Below are 22,261 nucleotides of genomic sequence, written 5' to 3'. Positions count from 1 at the left end.
CTCCAACACAGGTCATTCCATGTGATGCAGGGCTTTTTTGGGTGAAGTGCAGCGACGAATGCTTTTACGTTCCTGGCCAAGTACTAGACTCGAAAGCGATGCACTAAAATATGCTCCCTGCGCTCCGCCTACGGTTCACTCGCGCCACGGTAGAGATCTCGCTGGAGGGAGAAGCTTATGGCGAGACACAGCGTGGCGAACCAGGTCCACCATAATTCCTAGGCCCCTTCCTAGATTCCTTCCGAGATTCCTTTGCTGCTTCCTCACGCATTCTTTCCTTGATTTGAATGCGGGCCAGCTCTGAGTGGGCGTGATGTGATCAAGGGAGACACATCGCCACGGATAGACAATGTTAGCACGTATACTTCGTGCTGTACGCTTTCGCCGTGGCATTGATGTGCGAGTTGACGCCACTTTTGCTAAGGTGCGGAAAATGCCAATCAGTAACTAAAAAACGGCACTAACTCTTTTTTTAAGCCACTCAGCAGCGGTCCACATGGAATTTGGAGGAAAAGCGGGCTTGTATCTTTTGGCGTCAACTCGCACTCAATGGGATATAACATCCCGGGAACATCACTGTAGATTCCATGCTTTGGCTGAGGTTACTTCTCCTACTCTCCAGCAGGTGTTGAATCTGTATTTCTTACTTTAATCAATCCTCATTATGCACTTCTCAAACCCATTCTCGCACGCACCACAAGACACGGACGAACAATACTCTCTCATTGCGGAGCACAATGGCCAATTTTCACAATCAACAGAGCCGGTGGACGAGACCAGCGATAACACAAATCATAAATACGCCTCCTTCGTTTTGCTAAGATCTGCGAAAGACTCAGTTTTATCTTTCCTTGACAAGCATCAATACTCCACTGGTACCCTCACATGGAAAGATCGCTTTCTTTCCGCCTTGGAGCTCTCTGCACTTCTCCTTCCTGCTTTCGTCGTCAGCCCATTCATATACTTCACCAGGGCCCCTAGCAACAAACCTCGGCGCCGAAAGCTTGGCCAAACAGCATATCTCGATGGCCTCCGCGGTGTCGCAGCATTTGTCGTTTACATCTTCCATTATTCTTACCTCTGGTTTCCAGACCTTCGCTGGGGATACGGCTTCGATGTTCATCACATGTTCTGGCAGTTGCCTATCATCCGGGCTCTGCACTCCGGACGAGCTAGCGTCACTGTCTTCTTCGTCATCTCGGGCTTCGTTCTCACCCTCAAGACCCTGGCGATGATCCACAACGGCAAGATGGACCAGGCTCTGAGTGCACTAGCCGGATCCGCGTTCCGCCGCCCTTTCCGACTGTACCTTCCCATCTTTGCTTCGACATTCATCATCGCTCTGCTGGTCTATGGGGGGGACTATGTGAGGGATCCGTCGGGAGCACCTGTCCCGCCGAGAGGGGAGACCTTGGACCAACAGCTGCAACACTGGTTCTGGAGCACGATCGATCTAATGAACCCGTTTCGACCCATTGTCAACAGAGAGAACATGAAAGGAAGCGAGTATGACGGGCATCTATGGACAATCCCTGTCGAGTTCAAAGGTTCACTGCTCGTATTCTTCCTTCTCCTTATCTTTGCTCGGGCAAAACGGTGGATTCACATGGTCGGCGTCGTGGGCACAGCCTTCTGGCTGGTTCGCATCGGCGACTGGGACCAGGCTCTTTTTTGTGTAGGTCTGTTACTTGCAGAGATCTCCATCATCCTTCCCAACGGCAGCCCGCCGTCAGAGACACCCGAAGATGAGATCCTCGGCTACAGAAAAACGATCATTACGAATTTTGGTCCCACCATTGGCCATGTCTTTCGCCACGCGGGTACTTTGGCTCTCTTCTTCCTCGGCATGCACCTTTTCTCATACCCCGAGGTTTCCGGCTCGTCGACTCCGGGTTTCATTACACTTTCCCAGTGGGTGCCTGCCTACTATCAAGCTACGGCAGACCGGACTCAGCTCTTCTGGAACTCCGTTGGCGCCATTGCGTTCATCTTTGCCATGATGTACTCGCCGGCCGTATCTTTTGATCTCCAACTTCCGCTCCCGAGGCTTTGCAACTTCCGCCTGCCTTGGCACCAAACCAGTGCTAGCCTCAACGATGGAGACAAGGAAGAATTCGCAGCAGCAACGTTTTCGGATCGCGAGGCAGCCAGGCCCGAACCTCTTCTCCAGCGGCCTTTCACCACGAACTTCGCCCAATACCTAGGGCGCATCTCGTACTCTCTGTATCTATGGCATGGTGCCATAAACCACATGGTCGGAGTGAGATGGCTGTCTCCGGCGTTTGCCGCGCTGCAGCTAGCTCAAAGCCAGGCAAAGGAACTCACAGAGAGCGGCAACGACACCGCCGCATTAGACCTAACGCAATCAGCTTGGGGTACGTACAAGCTTGCGTTCTTCTACGGTACCCTGGTCAACACACTCGCGCTCTTATGGGCAAGCGATGTATTCAATGCATTGGTGGATGTAAACGCTGTCAAGTTGACTCGTTGGCTCGGTGAAAAGTCTTGGAGGAGGGATTGAGCAACCTTATTATCTTTTCCTTTGTTCCTGCATTACAAGCCTCAGAAGCGTGCACATTGTTTTTGAAAATGTCCCCGTTAGATGAAAACTGCAAATTACATCCTCCATATGAAAGCCGGGAAGGCATCTGTCGTAGCACACAGTACACACCGCAAAGGTCGGCCCTCTTTCAGTATTCTTGACTCTACGACAGCACTAGTGAAAGCATGGTAATCATGCTCATAGACGTGTTCAAGGTTCGTCACCTAAAAAACCATAAACCGCTGTAACGCTATAAATACTATCATTCTCAAAAACATCATGGGAGTAACGCGCCCTCATCAATAGCTACCGGTCCTGAAATTCCGGTAAAGAGCTGAACAGAGAATAGTTGTAACAGATAGGATCAATGAAACTGGGGTCTAGCTCGGGCACTAGCTGAACTTGCGCAACCGCTGGTACGGCTTCCGCCGTGGGGCTGTTGTTCTCTTCAGACTCACGCGGCGTTGACTGTGTCAACACCGCAGACTTTGACAGAGGTTCAGAGTTGAGCTTGTCCATCAAGTCTGAGATCAACCTCGCGGCACATGATCGCACCCGGTGGTATGCAGGCTCGGCCAGGTGCCACGTCCGCTTCATCTTCTTCAAGCAGCCCAGTACCAATGTCACTCTGTTGTAGTGATGGTCGAAGCATTCTTCAGAGTGGTTTTTGGACGTGGCGAGTTGAGTGAGGCCAGCCATTGCGAGCGCCGGGATGATGAATGGTGTGTGTTTCTGAATGTTTGGACATAATGAGATGTAGTCCGATAGCCGTCTTGAAGCGTTCATAGCCTTGATGCTCTGTACGAGCCGCGTTGATGCTGATGAAGAGTGAAGATGCGTGTAGGGCATGAAGTCGTCTTGGGGGCTCGATAACAGAGGGTAGAAGCGGCTTCGTGGTAAGTGGAGAAGCATACTTGCATGAGCGATGATGACATGCGCCTGGAACATCATCTCATCCATGTTTCCGTATGGGTCCACGATTTCCATCTTCTCCATCGGCAGGTGATTTGACCAACTGACGAGCGCGTTTTCGATGGCCTGCAAATGGTCGCGGTGGTAATCTGTCAGGCGGTTGAGAACCAGCACCCGGCCAAGAATGGTTGCAGCTTCAATGCGGTAGCTGAACGAAGAGAACACAACGTCTTCTTCGAGCAAGATCCTCCTCTTGAACTCGAGAACTTTGCGTGGCTCAGGGAGTTCGCAATTTCCGGTATATAACGACTCTTCGCATGGCAAAGGAACCTCCGGCGACACAGCACTGCACCGAAAGGAGATAGTCTTCAGAGGGATCGCCATCAAAACATCCGCGACGAAGAGCTCCCACCATGTTCTCCTCAAGCTTTCGGCCTCGACTGAGTTCTCTGGGTGCCTCGAAGAAGCAAAATCTGCACGGTTCATGCCAATTTCCAGGGCGATTTCAGCACACCGGCCAAACGCGATATGAGCATCTTCGATTTCATCTCGGGAGAACAAAACGATGGAGTAAATCAATAGCGCCTGGACTGCGCAGGTCGAAAGTTCTGTGTTGGCAGCCAGCGCTGCTTCAACGTCACTTCTCAAGTTTTCGCAGGGAGTCATCTGAGAATAGTGGGAACCGGCAAAGTCGACGGCAAGGTGAAGATAGTGAGGGTAGGCTCGAGAAGCGTACATCGACGCGGGTACGAGAATTGGATGCGCAGTATGGAAGTTTTCGTAGTAGAGCCGGCGATATCGATCGCTTTCAGAAGAGGGCCGGTGTGAAGTGTTTGTGTGAGATCGGGTACCATTGGACGTATCCCTCGGAGTTGGCATAAACCACGATAAGTGATCGGTCGTCATGTCTGAGAGGTATGAAAGTAGATCACCATCGGGATTGACTGGAGGAGGCCCATCTCTTGAGTTAGGTGCCGCCGGATGAAATCCGATGTTTCGGCGTTCCGATGCTGGAGCCTGCAACTGTCCTCTCTCGGTCACCGCACTATCAGTAACAGCAGTCGTTGTTGGGGAGCCATCGCCAGATAAGGAAACACACGTTGAGGCTTCTCTGGATGTTGAGGTCGGCGCAACAGTTGCATTGATGCTCGACCCATCCCGCATCTGACGATCACCGGATATCAAGGTGCCTTGTCCCTCGGATGCAATTGATTGTGGGCGAGGTTTCCTTCGTCCGCCTCTCCTAGAGGGCTCATAGTAGCAAGTCTCTCCGTTCTGGATGCATCTCGAGCACACCGGCTTCTTCGCATCGCATTTCAGGTGCTGCTTTCTGCATCCAGTGCAAGCGAGAGCGGCCAGGCCTGTCTGCCTGGTGCTTCTCGCTGGAGGCACGATCATGATAAAGAAAGACTTCAAGAAACGCAAGTCTCAGCAAAAGATGCGCACGTTTAGCTTGACCTCGGTCGGCGATGGCTAGACGTCGTCCTGACAAAGGGAAAAGAGTACAGATGAACTTCTCATTTTCTCCTGGACGTCGGCTGAGTCGCCGATTGACTGCTCATGGGGTCCATCCAGGTCATGACTCGACATCTGTGATTGGCTTGTAATCTTATCGCGCAGGCTAAGACCCTGTAGCGTCAGCCAAGCTGATGCTGTCCCTCGGGGATCGCCGGGCCACGTTGAGCGCGGTCGGGCTTTGATCGTGGTAACGGCTGCTTCGCTGTGTGATGTAAGGTGTTTATCATGGGACGTCCAGGTCCCATTTATGTGACACTAAAGCTTAATATTGTCTTATCATCTGACAATCATTTTCGTGCAGGTGGTCTTGTTAGTTATTGCGGTCTGGATGATGCTGCTTGTTACTTGGCTTGCGTTGATCGGCGATTGACTGGCGGTCGGCGAATGCGCCCCCAACAGACACAATCAACCGCGAGATAAGAGGTAGACACAACGGCTCTTATATCAAACCCATCCAATTGCAATGACACCTATTGTCCAGAGGTGTTCACTTGGAAGTGAAACTCAATTTTCTCGTCATTCAATCCTCTTTTTAACAAGAAAGACAAACCAATTCTTTACGGAAGCAGCTCCACACATTCAACCCCTAAGCTTATTCTTAGCATCATGTCCGCTCCCACACTATTCGCCCCACTGCCTCTGATGCAGGCCGGTCCGCGAGATCAGCCATTATCACACCCAAGCCCCGAACCTGCTTACAGTCTTGAAGACCTTGTAAATGACATCAAAGAACATTTGGGAACTTCCTCTGGCATTGGTTCGGAAGATGTTGATGAAGATTACTTAATGTCTCTCGTCAAGAGATATGCGACAAACCCCAACGATTGGGCCCGATACTACTATAACTGCGCGGGAAAGAACTATACCCGCAATGCCATTGAGAATATTAACCACAAGGCAAATATAGTAAGTCTCAAATAACTTGATAAATTTCAACGCGTTTTCTTACCGAACTTGGCAGCTCCTGTTGGTGTGGAATCCTCTCAAGGGTTCTCCAATTCACGACCATGCCAATGCCCACTGCATCATGAAGGTCCTAGCCGGGGAATTGACGGAGACGGTCTATTATACTCCTTTAAGCACGGATAAAGAGAATGTCCCTCTCAAAGTCAAGAGTGAGAAGACATATCAAGCGGACCAAGTGACCTATATATCCGACGACATCGGTCTTCATCGCGTACACAACCCGCATCCCCAGAACGTTGCGGTTTCGCTGCACTGTAAGTTTCCTTCAAAGGCCAGGACAGTGACGATTTCTGACCGTTGATGCACAGTGTACACCCCACCTAATGCTGCGGACATTGGGTACAATATCTTCGACGAGTCGACAGGACGTGCAAGCTTTGTTTCGCAGGCCAAGGCTTTCAAGCCATCCTCATGAAGTCCAGATTTATTGTTCTTCACTTGTGGAGTATTTCGCGTGGAGAGTTTCTTGATCGCATTATTTTTACAGAGCATATAGCTAGCTGGCTGGGATTGTTTTTCAGTGATACCAAATCGAATTGATACATTTCGACTCATATCGAAAACGGGAAACGATTGGACCTAATTATGTCATCTTCAATCTTCTAGTCTACTCTGGACTTCAGATTGTTCAGACTACAACCTAAGGTTCGGTGCTGCTTGCATCTGCGTGACGGCTAGTGACTCTTAGGCTCTTGGACATCCACGTGTCAATTATCTGGGAACTCGTTAGGCGCCTTCCATGTCTGTTAGACCATGGCTCATGAGACTAAGTGTTATCAACCCGGTCATGAAGGGGACCAAGTTCAAACTTCAGACGCGCCAACCGTACCGGAGCTGCTATTAGCGGGAGAGCTTACCCAAGAAGGCAAGGTCAAGCCCAAAAATCATCGCACCGTGCATTGAATGTGTGCCAGCGAAGCCTTGAGCATCTCGTGAAAGCTGCGAATTCACAGATTTTTGACGGATGACTAGACATGCAGCATGTCACGGAAGGCATCCAATGGTAGTGGGGTAATATTCGCAACATCGGAAGTACTAAGGTAGATACCCCACGTCAGCAAGCTCGCTGACCCCCATCCCACACGCCCTTCCTGTCGATGGAGCGGGGGCTCAGAGCGCAATTTAACTAGCTAGATCCCATGCAAGAATGGAGACATCAATCCCGACGCACTTAGTCTGTCCACCCTGCCATCGATTCTAACGATACTCAGTCACTTTCACAACATGCCTGAGCAACCATTGTCTCTATCGGATTTCCCGAACTACAGGCTTCGGTACGACACGCCGTCGCCGATTCATCAACTCAATACACTGTCAGCCACGACAGCATCCAATGATAAAATCTCGATCCAGACATGGATCAAGCGCGACGATCAGTCGTCGCCTATGCTGTGCTGCGGTAACAAGTATCGCAAGCTGGAGTACATCATTCCAGATATTCTCGCGAAGCCTGGCGTCACCACTATCGTCACCGAAGGTGGCCTGCAGAGTAATCATGCAGCCCAGACTGCTGTTGTGGCAGCAAAGCTCGGCCTCGAGTGCGTGCTTCTGCTGAACGAAGAAGCCGGCGGCCTGAAAACTGCCGAAAACCAGACAATCTTCAGATCGACAGGGAATGTGCCAGTGTTCGATCTCCTTGGCGCAAATGTTCATATTCAGCGTGATCCTCACGATAAAATTGCGGTTGTACAGGCGCTCAAGGCTGAAGGCAAGGTGCCTTACTGGATACCGATGGGCTCTAGCCAACACCCCCTGGGCGGACTCGGGTATACCAACTGCGCGTTGGAGATACAAGAGCAAGAAAAGACCCTCGAACTCGGAGGCACGGGTCGTTATGATTACATCTTTGTCGCTTGCGGAAGTGGGAGTACACTTGCCGGCTTGGTCACTGGATTTAAACTCATCGAATCGTCGCTGCCCGACAAGCTATCTGTGCCCGAAAGACAGCTGATCGGAGTCATGGTGGCACCCATAACAGGCCAGGAGGAAGTGGTGTTGCAGATTGCCAGGAATGCCGGCAAGTTGGTTGGGCTGGATCCGGAACGCGACATCGCGGCTGAGGATATCCGCCTTGACCATCGTTTCGCTGGTCCCGGATACGGTGTGCTGGATGAAGAGACCCGAAAGACTTTGAAGACTTTGGCTTGCCGCGAAGGAATCTTGATGGATCCTGTGTACTCTGGAAAGGCTGCCAAAGGGCTGATTCACTGGGTCAACAGTGGCGAACTTCAGAGCGACGCCACAAAAGTCGGACATCAACCGGGCGAAACGGTCAATATTCTGTTCATTCATACTGGCGGCCAGAATGTCTCTTCTGCGTATGCTGCTTGATTCGATAAAGGTTTGGTATGCATGGCCAAGTCAGCTGCTTCCGATGAGTCCCGCGAATTGTGTCTACAGTTCAGTACATGAGTTAAAGACATTGATACTTTCGCTTCCCAACTTTGGAAAGGTCATAAATCATAGCGGCCACTATAAGATATTTCGCAGTCGTACAGCATGGCATCTGTTTAGCGCCAAGATGACTGCAAGTCTTGCATACAAGAGGGTGTGTTTGAAGCGATGAACCTGGTCAGACAGATGTGTGGGTGCCATCCATCATGGATACTAAATCTTGCTAGAGAGGCATGAAAGCCTGTGAAGTAACCAGCCGTAACAGACTGGGCATAATAATTGATTCCGATCTGCATTCTTATTAGCACAGCCGCCTTTTGCGGTCGATGTCGTAAGCCTCATTGTGTTAACTGTATTCAACTATATAAATGACATATATTTTCATTCACCCCCTTTCCTGTCTCACTTCTTTAATCATCACCTTGACTCTTCTTTTTGGCAATACTCAAGATTACCCCTCACTTTGAATACTCCAAAGATGAAGATTACTAGCATTCTCCAACTCCTTTTCGCTGTTGTGTTGGCCATTTGTGTCAAAGCTACTCGAGCTCAGAGTGAAGGTGAAGCTCCGTCGCCTGCCATTGAAACTTCCACCGACACAGAAGTCGATAGTAGCATTGATCAGAGGTTTGTTGAGTCTGGCAATCAGAAGCGATGGAGGGTTCTGAAGAAGGCCGTCGTGCCCGAGATAGAGAGGGATGTCCATGGTCAGTCCTGTGATACTACCTGTGATATTTAACTAGTGTTGAAGACACATCTCTAGGTGCTAGGTTTTACTATCCGTCTATCAAGGAGCGGCGAAGCCTGAAATGTGACACGAATGCTGAAGCAGAAGATTCGTGGAAGATCTTCCAGCGATCCGAAGACAGGCAGATGGATTATTGTAAGTGTTGTGCGCAACTGCAGCAGGATCTGAAACACTGACTTCTTTAGATTCAAGTGGCCATAAAGGTGATTCGAACGCGGAGGCTGCCAGGATCCGCGGCCGGAGCAGTCGTGGCCGTGGTCGTGGTCGGTAGTGACCTGAGCCTGTATTTTAGGAACCGGCGGGCCTGTTAAGACCCACCAACGAAAGTCGGAAATGACGGACTCATTGAAAAGTTCGGTGACAGCCTACTAGCAGATTGAACCCAAGGGAAATATTGGTTGGGATTGACCGGGGGCCCATTGTGTTTGAATGATTTAATCACTCATTTTGTAACGACGGAACAACTGGAGAGTCGAGTCTTTTGGACGCGCACTCGACTCTATGACATGTACGATGGCATACATGAAAGATCAGCTTACTCACAAAACACTCTCTGTCTCTGCATCATATTCATCACCTGCATTTTGTAAAGAATTCTTTGTCGCACAATTATAGAACCCTGTCATGGATGGTTCTAGCCGCTTCGAACTTGAGCGGGAGTCTTTTCGAGACCAATTAAAGGTGGATAAATTTACCAGACTCCTCCACGAGGTTATTGATCAGCTGTGAAATCTTAGCTTACAGGCGACAACTCATACCCGTCAAATCCGGACTGCACGCATTTTCATCAAGGCCAAGATGATTAACAAATGATCACGCGGACTCTTAGCTTGCCTCTCCACTCACCATGATCAACATGGCGACCGGTCTCTGAAAAGCCATCATGCATATCGCTCAATGACCATTCGAGCCCACCAGCTTTCACACCCTTCCAGAGCCGATGTTGTTGACTTATGCCAGACTTAGGTTGTACAACCACCTTGCTAGGCGTAATTGTCTAGTTTACTTGGCAATTGCAGCGTTTGGAAAGTGGGCCAATGGGACTTTATAGAAGAGCATGCACAATCTTCAGCTTTGCCCCCAGCTGCTTGCTTATCAAAAATCGCCATCCATCTTATTGGACGATACACAGAGATTGCATCGCCTCAGCTTACGCCGCGGCCAGGCATGAACGAGGCAACACCAGACATCCATACGGCCGTCTTCATCCGAGCCTGATTTTCATTTTCTAGCTCTCACGCATTTATGTGCTTCCCGTGCCCCCCTCCCCCAATATGTTTATTCAGCCGAGTGTTAGTTGATTGTGGATGTCTCAGTTGCCTTAGCAAGTGTCGGATGTGTTCGGATGACAGTGTATCCACAGAATATGCATCCTGCTGCCCCTAAAGAGTAAAACCTGCATCACCTAGAATGGGGACGATCATGCGGCATGTATCTCGCTTTCCAACATGTCTAACCTTTCAATCGGATGATGGAGACCATGATAATCTGCGTCATACCAGCAATCTTGATCTCGTGACGGCGAGGCGGTGATGCAGCTCTGTGATGTGATCATGTGATTTAGGCGTTAGGTCCTACAAGTTGTACACTTCTCAACATCAGGTATGGTCAGAAAAGTTTGAGGGGCGAGTTGAGCGATATTGAAGTCGATAGACCGATCGTCTCCACCCTTCTGAGGAGTGAAGGTTGAAGACGGCAACACTTGTTGTGAACCAAGGAATCACGATGCAAGTGGCTCGATTACTTTCGTACTCGTACGAATAGGGCAAGTGCGTTACTTCAGAGGAGAAATCGACGCGTTAGCCGCCAAATTGACGATATCTGACCGCCATGGCCGATTGCATAGCTACATGGTAATCGCTGCGGCCATGAGTTATGGACAAATTGAATTCCACTAAACAACAAACTTTTGAGGCCCCCACCGTATAGTCGAGGCATTTGTTGAACAAACGATTTGTCCTGTTTGCCTCACCATCTAAAATAGGGTTAGAGGGGCCGTTGACTACACCTCCAATTGGTAGGGCAAACATCAGGCTGAGATCCTATCTGCAAGCGTGCAGGGTGCGGCCCCAAAACAGTGAAACATGCATCTTACCACACTGAATTGCGCGTGAGACATCTTGTTTTCTCTCACTGTGTCTGGGAAAATTACAACATCTTGGCGAGAATCCTAGCAGCATGAAACCCACGCAGGAGAAAAGCCCTGATGATGCGTCGAAGCTGGCAACAATTTGATTCATGAAGGACTAATTCGAACATTTGCCGTCAATAACCGACCAGCTTTGCACCATTTGCCGCCTCAGTGCGTCTTTTTCAGCTTTTCATCACACCCACTCATTTCGATTGCGATTGTCAGAACGACGTGCGGCTTGCAAGCTCATTATTTGCTTAGGCTTTAGGCCAAGAACGACACCAGAAGAGATTCCTGGAGGTTACTTCATGATGATCGACCTGTCTGCGCGGCTTTCTACATACTTGAGCTTCAACTGCAGTGATTGGAGCTTAATCCGCTGGAGATGAATGGAATATCATTGTTACGAACGCCCACGTGTCAAAGAACACGAAAGCAAGTATTTGCCTTCTTGTTGTCTCTTCTGATAGACCGTGCCCGCCCGAAATATATCGTGAGGGTTGGCAGCTCCTTCTTAACCCAGTTCCAGGATGGCATCTGGCCTTCGAACACAGGGGAGCTGCTGCAAGACTCAAATAGCTGGATCTCTTGGGGCGGCATCCAAGACTGGATGATTGCCGGGGGCCAGTCGAAATAGGCCAGGTCACCAAGCCACAACCTTGAGCTGAGCAACACCCCTCTGGGGGTCTCCCCCCTCTCCTGTGAAAACATGGTCCAAGGATAGCTACTGGGGGAAACCGGCACCGTCAAACCACGCGTTTTCAAGATATTCTAACCACCCTTTCAAAATGAAATTGCCAGCCTGCCTGGGCTGGACCAGCACATGCACTGCGCATATGACTGTGGACTGCAGGTGAATTCTGATTATGTTTAAGAAAACAAGGAATTCTACAGGGCCTAGGAAGAACTGCGACAAGGCTTCCAAGTCGGCGGTTTGCTTGATACCTTTTATCTTCTCAACACAGATAATCATAAAAAGAAAGCATTTTCCTCCTCCAATGTCGCCTGTGAGAGTATTGCCTTTGAGATTACCTGCGTGAGAAACCCGTCTTTTTTCCCATTGTCACTACCCACCGAGCACCAAGAATTTTTTCTTCATTGCAATCCATTAGGTATGCGGCTTGAAAATATTCTGCATGTTATTCTCACAATCGCTGCGTCCATAAGCGTCAATGCTACTCCGGTCCCTCCTGTCAACCAATTCTCCTGGTCTCAGGTAGAAGGCAGTCAATATCAACGCAGATGGTTCCCTTGGCTTCGCCAACCTGGGTTGTCGTCTGAGAAGTTATCCGATGTCTCAGAGGTCTCGACGAGCCCAGATCAATTGCACGAGCCCTCGAACAACTGGAATCGCCAGAGAACCAAATGCGAGCAGTGTAGCTGGGCCAAGAAGCGAAACCATCCTTCCGAAATCCCCGAAGAAACAGAAAAGAAGCAACAGTTCAAACGGCTGGAGGCACAAACAACAGCGGACGTTCACGCCAGGACTTCTCTAGACCCACAAAACTTACCACGGGCCGGCATTCATGGTGAGTGATAATGATATAAATCAGACTTTGTGGCGACGCTAAAAGCATAATCGAAGGAACCCCATACCGTGAGGTCACAGATGTCAGTCGACGAGACCCGAATGCTGCTTGTAAGGCATGGATCGGAAACTGGTACCGGTGTGTAGCAACAAGCAGTTCCAAATCTGCTCTCAGCCAGCGAGATTCCGATGAAAATCATCCTCATGAATGAAAAAGATGTCCGAAATGTTGCGTACCAGGCCGTTAGTGGTCTCAAATCTGCGAGTCCATTTGAAAAGCCTGGTGGCGGTAACATGGCCGATTGAAGGATCACGGTCTCTCATGTATCACGGTCTTTTCTTCGTTTTATTTCTTTTTATTTCGAAATCGCTCGTTTTCATGGCACAGACAACAGCCAGCTCGACTATTAAGTCAGTCTTTTCATGTTTCCTTGCGAACACGATGCATACAAGTTAGCAATAACAACCTAGCAACAACCTAGATTATCGGAATTAATCTTATCGAGCTCTGTTGTGGGAGTTTTGATTATTTCCCCATTTCAATCAAGTCGTGTTGGTATTCTACCACGACAAAAGAAATACTTGTAAAACTACAGCGTCTGCTCTGTTTTGTCCGGGAATGGGCTTCCTGACGGGTATGTGAAAACGGGGCGTCTTCCCGTCAATTAATCTGACATCCTACGAACTTTGCCCCACCCACGGTGGCTGGTAAGTTGATTCATGTAAAAGCCCTAGAACTTCCGGCACTGAAAAGCAAATCTTCCAAGCTTTGGTGCTTCTGTAGGCTGCTCGACAGTTATATAGTACTGATATTGCGTACGATGCCTTAAAGCTCTTAAATGATATCTCTTGATCAGTTCAAGCTCATTTTGAAGTATTGATTCTGATGCTACGGCCATGAGTTAGGTCACGGGTGGGGCCGAAAGTGCAAAACCTGGCACAGTGCAGAATACGTGTTGTCGGCATGTGTACATTTGTTTTTCTCTTTGGGGGAGACGTGGAGGTAAGCCGATACACACTTCAAGACTTGGCATTCATAAAGTCTGGCCACTTGCAGCCGATCTAGACTCCAGAGAACGACTCAATTACGAACTTAACGTTGGATGGCCGGCCTTTGGAACCGGCGCTACAGTTGAGGATTGACGAGAATGGGTTTCTAGAGAAAGGGCAGGCTAAACTCCAGCAGACACGACAATAGCGGTCTCGTCAAAGTTGGTGCTGTTCTCATAGACAAGAGGAATTGCTACTAGGTAAGTCTGCGTCATGTTTAGTCGGCTTCATTACCTCTTGTTACACTCGAGCGCTGCCATATCTATCCTTGCTAAAGCTAGTCTAATGTGCTGAAAGTTTCTGACCACCCCTTCCTATTTTCACCGAGTAAGCTCGTCATGTAAGGCAAGGCGGATGTCATATATCGTTGCGGCTGATGAATTCATAGCCCATAAATGTTGCTTGGCATGGGAAGGATTTTCTCCCTGGACCAGAAGCTGCTTACACCGGCTCGGCTGTTAGGATATAAATACTCTATCACATCCATTCCAATTATATGCAGTCAACACATACAGATATCAGCAGCAAAAAGCTACATCTCCTACATCACCTACATCACCTAACACCTTGCCGCTACCAGATTGGACATACTTATCATGAGGTCTGCCACTGTCGTTTCAATTACTCTCGTCGTCGTATCAACAGCGTGTGCCAAACCGGTCCCTCCGCTTCGTTCGTTTGCCACTCCGTCAAATGCTGAGATTTCAGAGATTCGTTACCCCCAACACCGGAGTCGTCGTTCACCTCAAATGTCTGCCCAGTCAACCAACATCTCGGAGCTTGATTCGACCCATAATGTTGACTGGGGCCGCCGGGACATACCTGTGTACGAACCCCCAGGAGGGAGTAAGTCAATGCTTACCTTTTTTATATTTATCTTCTGTTGAGTCTTGCTAACAAAGTAGTGGGAACATTGAAGGTTCCAGGTGATGGAGTCAAGGAGTGAGATATCGCCATTTGCAAAGTTTCGCAGCTTTACGGATTTTGACGAATTTTACTACGACCCATTGTTGCTATGTTTTCTTACGTCTCTGCGACCCACTGTCGCGGGCATTGAACACTCCTTACATTACATGTATCATGTGATACATGGCCAATCAGATATTGAATTGATCACGCTCTTTGATTGTTTTCAATGTATTGTTATTTCAACATGTTGCTTCTCGTAACTCCTAGTGCATCATTGGAGATATTCTTATGTCGGACTTGCAATAAAGCAGAGATAAACCTTAACCGAGGCGGCGGAAATCCTTCGTGCCCTATTCCGCGAACAGTTTGGCGTCTGTGCCGCCCCCGTACTTCGGCATCTTAGTGTCAACATGCTAAACCCACATAGGGATCCGCTCCCGATGCGTCTCTGCATCGATGGGCAGATGGTATGACGAGATCCACTCGTATCACATTCCAGCATTTTTTCTCCCTTGGGCGCCACTGATACCGTCCACACTAGCAATTAGTGTTTCCGACGAAGGCGGCATCTAGGCCTTGAGCATGTCGTGAAGCGGCGGGGACGGGACCGCAATGGAGGAGGGGCTTCCGCGAACTTTCTCCAGAAGCTGAAGAACTCTTCATCCGCCAGCGCGAACACTTCATTCACACCTTTCCATCAGGCTCAAAACTAGCGGCAAATAAGAAAACCGCTTCTCAAATTCAGTTTCTGAACCTTCTCATTCCGACCCCATCCCAGCCCGCCAGATCAGCCCACGATTCGCTCGAGCTTCTCGAACTCTTGGACCCCACCTCTCACCGCCTCGCAACTCTGCCTCCCACCATCACGGACCTGTCGACGGGGTCGCACAGCAGACAATGCCCGAGAAGCTCATTGCCGTCGTCGGCGCCACTGGAAACCAAGGTGGCTCCGTCGCTCGCCGCTTCCTCGCCGCGGGGTACCGCGTCCGAGGGCTCACCCGCAACGTCTCCTCTCCCGCCGCCACGGCGCTAGCATCACTCGGTGTGGAAGTTGTGCAGGCGGATCTGGAAGATGTAGACTCGCTGAAGGAGGCCTTTCGTGACGCCAACGTCATCTTCAGTGTGACGAACTACTGGGAACCCTTTTTCCGGCCGGACTGTCGCGCAAAGGCCCAGGAGCTTGGCATCTCGTGCCGCAAGTACGCGTATGATGTTGAGTATCGTCAGGGCCGTAACATTGCTGATGCGGCGGCGACAACGGTGGACACCCTCGACGAGAACGGCTTCTTGGTGTCGACGCTGAGTCATGCAGAGAAGTGCAGCGGTGGAAAGTTCAAGGAGCTATACCATTTCGATGCAAAGGCCGACATCTTCCCTGGCTATGTGAACGAGAAGTACCCCGGCCTGGCTGCAAAGATGTCGTGCATCCACACGGGTTACTTCTTCACAAGTTACAATATCCTGCCGAACTCCTACTTTGGAAAGGTGAACCACTTTTGCGCGGCTATTATTATCTGAGTTTCCTGCTAATGCCTCACCAGAACCCTGACGGCACGTTCACAATGGCATTCACCACTTCCCCGGAGAAGCCCGTGCCTCATTTCGATCCATCCGGAGATATGGGTAACTTCACGTACGCCGTCTCTCAAATGCCACCCGGCAAAGCCTACATGGCTGAGGGATCAACCTGCACTTGGCCCGAGTTTCTTGAAACATGGGCTCAGGTGACGGGAAAGACGGCAACTTACAAGCAGATCACCCCTGAGGAGATGATTGAGGCCACAGGGGAGCGCGATACCGGCATCGAGGTTGCGTACATGTTCTCGTATTCCTCGGACCCTGGATACGATGGCGGCATGGACCTATTGACGGCCGCTGATATTAGAAAGGTGAGATCGATCAGAGTCTCCATTCGTGATGGATTCTCGTGGCTAACACCCTTTAGGCGGGCATCGACTGTCAGTTGACTAGTTGGCAAGACTGGGCAACTAAGAACGACTGGTCTCCTGTATTAAACAAGTAACAGCTATGTTTGATAGGGGCTGTAAGTCATGTTAGTGGGGGATCTATGACCAGTGTTATGCGAGATATTTCACCATATTTTGCTGGAGGACTTCAGGGAACGCTCAACACGAGCGTCTTAAGGCTACAACATGAGCATGTTATGCGCGTATATCATTATATTTCAATCCCATTATGCGGGATCATTGACCATACACGCCCTTTGGGATAGCGAGTCTCCCACCTTGGATAATAGTCCGTCCCGTCTTTTCAGTAACCGTACTCAAGAGTCTAGCCGATGGCCTCTTACTAGATGCCCAGCATGAACGTAACGAAGGCCGCGAACCCAAACGCGAATACCGCTTGCCCACTTCCTGGGCCCGTTGCAAAACTGCTGCTGTTTTTCGGCACCGGCTGGTTGGACAAGACCCCTCGTCCGGGCTCCATTGACTGCGGGAACATGATGACGGTTCCATTGCCAACGTCACCAACGGGCATGGACGCGTTTTGGTCAATGGTCAATGGCGTCGTCGACTCGAACCCGTCCCTCCTTCCAACCAACACCTCAACGCTTCGGAATGCGACTGAGGGCATGTCCGCGGCGACAAAATGACCCGCCTGGGAAACAGCGATGTACGTCAGTCCTCGCTCCGAGTGCACCGTACCCATCACACCAGCCCCAGCAATGTTCTCCGGATTGTCGTTGGAGTGGTAAGGGACGTAGAGCGGGGCTGTCGGCTTCATCTGGAATCCCATCTGCCCACCCCACGTGAGGTTCTGGATCGTCAACAACGTGCCGTCGTCGATGAGAACATAGTCCCTGGTGCCATGGGCGAGGATGACGTTGCGGGTTTTGTCAATGACGTTGGGAAGAACAGGCTGGCTTCCAGGTCCATCCAAGATTGAGTTGTCCGTGCTATTCTGGAACACTGGAATATCGGTGCAGAACTTCCACTCCTTATCCATTGGCGCGTTAATAGCCTTCTTGACGTCATCGCGATTGAAGTAGGGTTGTCCGGAGCCCCTAGGTCGGTAATTTGCACCGTCACTGAAGCCGAGCGGGTCATACTTCAGTGGGCACCCATCCGTGATCGTGTACACACTGAAGCAAGGGTTTGTCTGTTCCGCAGCTTCCCCGATCATTGTCCAAATGTCGCACTCCGTCTTGACCTCTCCGTTACCGTCGACACCCGGAGGTACAGCGGGCTGTAGACCGGAGGGAGGGAAGACAAGGTACTTGCGCATGTAGTCGGCATAGCCACATTTGTCGTTGACGTCCCTCAATGTCTTGCGGAAGGTGTCGTTGAAGGCGAACACGTGCTCCCAACGGTCTGCAAAGGCGAGAGCGGGAATCTCCTCTCCGATGCTGTCTACTGAGTACGTCCCGTCGAAGATCTGCATACCGCCGACGTTGAAGTAGTCCTTGTCGTTGGAGTCGATCATGGCGCTGGCAATGTACGGGCAGTACATGCCGCTGTATGAAGATCCTGTGACGTAGATCTTGAACCCCTTCAAGTCAAAGGTATCGATGAAGTTGCGCCACCAGCTGAGGAACTGCCGTGAGACGTCGAACTCGTCCTTTGCTGTGGGTGTGCCCGTTGAGAATCCAGCACCAACAGGTTGGTCGATCCAGACCACGTTCGTGATGCGATGCCAACTCCATTTGTTCCTGATAGGCCTAAACATTCCTGGCTGCCAGAGCATAGGACCATTTTCCGAGAGAAGCTCGCCAGTCGAAGAGCAGCCGGGCTGTAAAAGCAGAGTCAGCACCATTAAAATTCCCGCGAACATCCTGACCTACACCACCAGTGAGCCAGATTACGATCTCCTTCTCGGTCTCTTGATTCTCAGACGGGAAGAACCAAAAGTACAGCTTCTCGCTTGTGTCGTTATTGGCGTGGATCGGGATCAATCCAGCGTAGGACTCGCCGACATCCCAGTCCACTTCGGGGATCTTGGTGCCGTTCACGACGAACTCTGTGAAATGCGTCAGTTTCTACGGTGATTTGGTCATATCGCGAATATTTACTTCGGGTCTTATCAGTGAGGAATTTCGGCTCCCTCGCCGCCTTAGAATTGGAAATAACATTTTGCACCACGTTTTGCTGGCCTCCCGCCGGTTCCGGAAACAGTTTCTTCGCCGCTGCAGGGCGGTACTGCTGCAGATTCAACGTCGCAGTGACGGCCGAAGGCAACAAGAGAAGCGTCTGAAGCCAGTGCATCTTGGCGGATCTGTGGTTTCGTCGTTCAAGCTTCGTCGAGACTTCTTCCCGTGCTACATCGACATCTGCAACCCCTTAACGATCTCACCCAAAAGGTCAAGGAAGCCACTGGGGCTCCGCGGGGACTTTTATGAAAGGCAGCACCCCAGGAACCTTAATCATCTTCGGAAGGGTGCGATGCGCGTTTCAAAACAGCCGATGAAGGGTTTAAGCTCGGACGTAGGAGCCCGGAAGAGACACATATCAGTGTCACCTCAACTTGCGTTTCGACCGAGCTTATCTCACATGGCGTCGGATCGTCGAGCGGGGGTGCCTGCCAAGAGCCGTGATTTGGGTAAATACTTTCGCTGTTTTCGGGAGCGATTCGATGGATCACCCTTGATCGCGGGCTTCGAAACGCCGTCATTCCATGGGATTTGGTGGGCATTTGGGCCCTTGGGACAACCATCACAATTTAGCTTATTTGAACCCCAAACCCGCAACGTTTCGATAGACGGCAGACGCCGCTTTTCACCGAGGGGAGATTTTACAGAACTAGCGGACACGGGTTGCTCCCGGTGAAGTCGGGATGAAGGTTCGCGGGGATTTAGCGTCGAAGCCAATTGCCGCCGCCCGCAGTCCCATAGTCTGAATTTCTCACGATAACCATCACGATGGGTTTCACTAACCCAAGCTTGCCTATCTTGGCTATGGGAATCAGCATTCTATTGCAAGTGCCGGCGGGAGGAGTCAAAGTTCGGTTCCGATGACCTCCACCAAAGCAACCCTCGACAAGACTTGCAGCGACTGAGCTACCGTCCGGTCGGGTTCTGCATAGTCGCCACCTGCGTTATCCGAGGGTGGACAACTCGTCCCATGATTCTCCCATGTGCACACCTTCTCATCCACCTCCCGATAACACGCTTTTCGGAATGCGAGATGTAAACCGCCTCGTTTTACTCTAATTGAAAGACAGGACCTAGCCGCTGATCCCGTATGCGATTCAAAAGGCAGAGAAAGTCTAGGTTCAACATAATTACTGCCCAATAGCTTCACAATATTGCCTGCATATCCTGTATATCCCCATGTCCCATCGAGATCGACCCAGGGGCTCTTGGTATCCGAGGCTGATTATTATTCATGGCCCGAACAGTTGGATCAACGAGCTTAATCACATTTGGGTTTTATCAGCGTGCCTCGAAGAAGACAATCTGTGTGGACGGGCAACCTGATGAGAAGGATTTAGCCCCTCATAGCTGGCAACATAAGGTTTAGCGATAGGAAAGATGCAAGGTTGACCACTTTGCCATACAAAATGAAGATACTGCAGTCATTATGATAGGTTGGCGCTTTTCTTATGATGATCACTAATTGAACCGCATGAGTCTATGTAAGCCGACATCAACATCAACTAGAGTTTTACCACGCGGTAAACACCCGTTTTAGTCTCCCCGTTGGGCGTAAGACGTTCTTTCACGATTCGAACTGGCCAATTACAAGGATTAACGCAACGTACTATTAAGGTATTTGCACCCATACGTAAAGTACTAACACACACATTCTCCGAAACTTCGACCATTTGATAATAGGCGTAGGCGTCGTGAGGATGCTTTCGTGGTTGTAGACAACCTATAAACTGCTACAACAACATCACATGAATCAATTTCACACCCAGCAACCGTAAAAGAAAATAGTTTGCAAGTTTCGAATGACAAGATCAGTAATCCGAGCCTGTTTCACGCATGAAAGGAGGAGAAGAAAAGATGGATTCGTCATTCATATTTGCATTCTAGCCAAGTACTGTCAGTTGCATGGTTTTGCTAGTCAGGCCCTTCTAACAGTACCGGCCCTATTGCCAGGCCAACACTGTCACAGCAACGAATACATAGCCTTCTCAAAGGTGTGTACAAGCTCCTCTTCGATAGGAGTGCTGTATGGTGAAGTTTGGAATGCCACGATGGTGCACAGTCCCGCTGCAGGGTCGATTTGCTGTTCGTCGGTGTAAGCCTTCCAAACCTATTCTCACGAAAGGAAGAGCAGGACTTACCAGTCCAACGTTCCATCCGCAGTTGATGGACATAGACCCCTTACGGCGCCACTTGTCTCCGTCCAGATCCTGCATGATCACAATGGCTCCGAACCCGAAGTTGCGGCGCAGAGTAGGCCACTGCGGCAGGGGGTAGCCATAGTTGATAAACCGAATGACCTTGTTGAAGTGCTCATTCATCCCGCGCTCCATCGTCTCGTTCAGCGCAGGCACAAACATTTGGTCAACTGTGTCGGGCTTCAAGAGGACGCCGTCGCGCTTCAGAAGTGAGTGCATCACGGCCATGAAGGCGGCTGGACTGGCGAACATGCCCGAGCCGGCGTAACACTCCTCCGGGAACTTGCGGAAGAAGATGGTGTCGTCGTAGTGCAGCTTGCCGTCCTCGGGGCTGCGCTTCGTCAGGTCCGCCCGCCTCGCGAGCATGTCGGGCCGCTGGTGGAGCTTGAACGTGATGTCGGTGATGCCCAGCGGCGCGCAGATGTTTTGCTGCATGTAGCTCTCCAGGTCCATTCCCGTTGCTCGCTCGACCAGCTTACCGGCCCAGTCGATGTTGGTGCCGTGGACCCACTCGGCGCCCGGGTCGCCGACGGGGGGCGCGGCCAACGGGTCGGGAATGTCGGTCTCACCACCGATAGGCAACGGGTACGTTGAGTACCCCTTGGCGCAGTACTCACGCAGAAGAGGACTGATAGGCACGTGTGAGATGCCCGAGGTGTCTGTGAGCATGTGCCTTTTTGATCGCAAGAAGTCAGTAATGGTCGAGCGATGAGTATCAATCATGGGTGAATTCACCTGAGAGTGATGATTCCGTTCCTCTCCCTCATGATGGGCTTACCCTCAGCATCAAAGCCAGCCAAGACCTTCATGCTGGTCAGGTCGGGGAGGTACTTTTCCACGCTCTCATCTAAGCCAATGAGACCGCGTTCGACGCACTGCAGCGCCATGACCGTGCCGACGAGCACGCTCGCCTGACCCATTCTCATGATTGTGTCTGCTTGCATCGGGGGCAACGCCCCGTTCTCATTCGGTCGGACGGACCTGGCTCCGAAAGAGCGGACATAGTCAATTTTGCCTGAGAGCAACGACCCGATTGTCAGCTAACTTGCCATGGTCTCAGACTCTTGTCCACGAGTCGGGTGTGATAATTTCGCTAAGTGAATACATGTATGGGGAGCCTACCGGTCACGTCCTTCGCAATCACCACCGCACCCGGAATCTGGCCTGATTCTACACTCGACTTGAAGGCCGACTCCATTTCTGAGACCATGTTCCCGCCTGCAGTTGCGGCAACTGCCTGGTCTGCAGGTAGGGTAG

At 50.6% G+C, this 22,261-nt stretch overlaps 7 protein-coding genes across 7 annotated transcripts; 4 read left to right on the top strand and 3 right to left on the bottom strand.

Moving 5' to 3' along the window:
- Window positions 1-664: 664 nt before the first annotated feature.
- CGGC5_v005633 (uncharacterized protein) lies at window positions 665-2,521 on the top strand (the record flags this gene model as incomplete). The annotated part of the gene is made up of 1 exon (XM_032030416.1): window positions 665-2,521. One exon carries the CDS (start codon window positions 665-667, stop codon window positions 2,519-2,521), a length of 1,857 nt encoding a protein of 618 aa, XP_031890278.1.
- A 327-nt stretch (window positions 2,522-2,848) lies between these two features.
- Window positions 2,849-4,192, bottom strand: CGGC5_v005632 (uncharacterized protein; the record flags this gene model as incomplete). The annotated part of the gene is made up of 1 exon (XM_032030417.1): window positions 2,849-4,192. One exon carries the CDS (start codon window positions 4,190-4,192, stop codon window positions 2,849-2,851), a length of 1,344 nt encoding a protein of 447 aa, XP_031890271.1.
- A 1,386-nt stretch (window positions 4,193-5,578) lies between these two features.
- CDO1-1 (Cysteine dioxygenase) lies at window positions 5,579-6,353 on the top strand (the record flags this gene model as incomplete). Its single annotated transcript, XM_032030418.1, has 3 exons — window positions 5,579-5,878; window positions 5,934-6,192; window positions 6,247-6,353. The coding sequence occupies 3 exons, from the start codon at window positions 5,579-5,581 to the stop codon at window positions 6,351-6,353; spliced, it is 666 nt and encodes a 221-aa protein (XP_031890272.1).
- An 809-nt stretch (window positions 6,354-7,162) lies between these two features.
- Window positions 7,163-8,269, top strand: acdS-0 (1-aminocyclopropane-1-carboxylate deaminase; the record flags this gene model as incomplete). The annotated part of the gene is made up of 1 exon (XM_032030420.1): window positions 7,163-8,269. The coding sequence occupies one exon, from the start codon at window positions 7,163-7,165 to the stop codon at window positions 8,267-8,269; it is 1,107 nt and encodes a 368-aa protein (XP_031890060.1).
- Window positions 8,270-15,595: 7,326 nt separating this feature from the next.
- Nmral1-0 (NmrA-like family domain-containing protein 1) lies at window positions 15,596-16,721 on the top strand (the record flags this gene model as incomplete). The annotated part of the gene is made up of 3 exons (XM_032030422.1): window positions 15,596-16,183; window positions 16,240-16,587; window positions 16,644-16,721. 3 exons carry the CDS (start codon window positions 15,596-15,598, stop codon window positions 16,719-16,721), a joined length of 1,014 nt encoding a protein of 337 aa, XP_031890062.1.
- A 287-nt stretch (window positions 16,722-17,008) lies between these two features.
- CGGC5_v005628 (putative serine carboxypeptidase) lies at window positions 17,009-18,921 on the bottom strand (the record flags this gene model as incomplete). Its single annotated transcript, XM_032030423.1, has 3 exons — window positions 17,009-18,448; window positions 18,501-18,676; window positions 18,729-18,921. 3 exons carry the CDS (start codon window positions 18,919-18,921, stop codon window positions 17,009-17,011), a joined length of 1,809 nt encoding a protein of 602 aa, XP_031890061.1.
- A 1,848-nt stretch (window positions 18,922-20,769) lies between these two features.
- On the bottom strand, window positions 20,770-21,930 carry lovD-3 (Acyltransferase LovD; the record flags this gene model as incomplete). Its single annotated transcript, XM_032030424.2, has 3 exons — window positions 20,770-20,889; window positions 20,948-21,677; window positions 21,740-21,930. The coding sequence occupies 3 exons, from the start codon at window positions 21,928-21,930 to the stop codon at window positions 20,770-20,772; spliced, it is 1,041 nt and encodes a 346-aa protein (XP_031890064.2).
- Between the last annotated feature and the right edge of the window lie 331 nt (window positions 21,931-22,261).

Source organism: Colletotrichum fructicola (assembly GCF_000319635.2).
Source record: "Colletotrichum fructicola Nara gc5 chromosome Unknown KSG_Nara_v1_contig03, whole genome shotgun sequence".
Classification (NCBI taxonomy): Eukaryota; Fungi; Ascomycota; class Sordariomycetes; order Glomerellales; family Glomerellaceae; genus Colletotrichum; species Colletotrichum fructicola.
The sequence above is the reverse complement of the archived record's forward strand: the minus strand, read 5'-3'. Positions and strand labels throughout refer to the sequence as shown.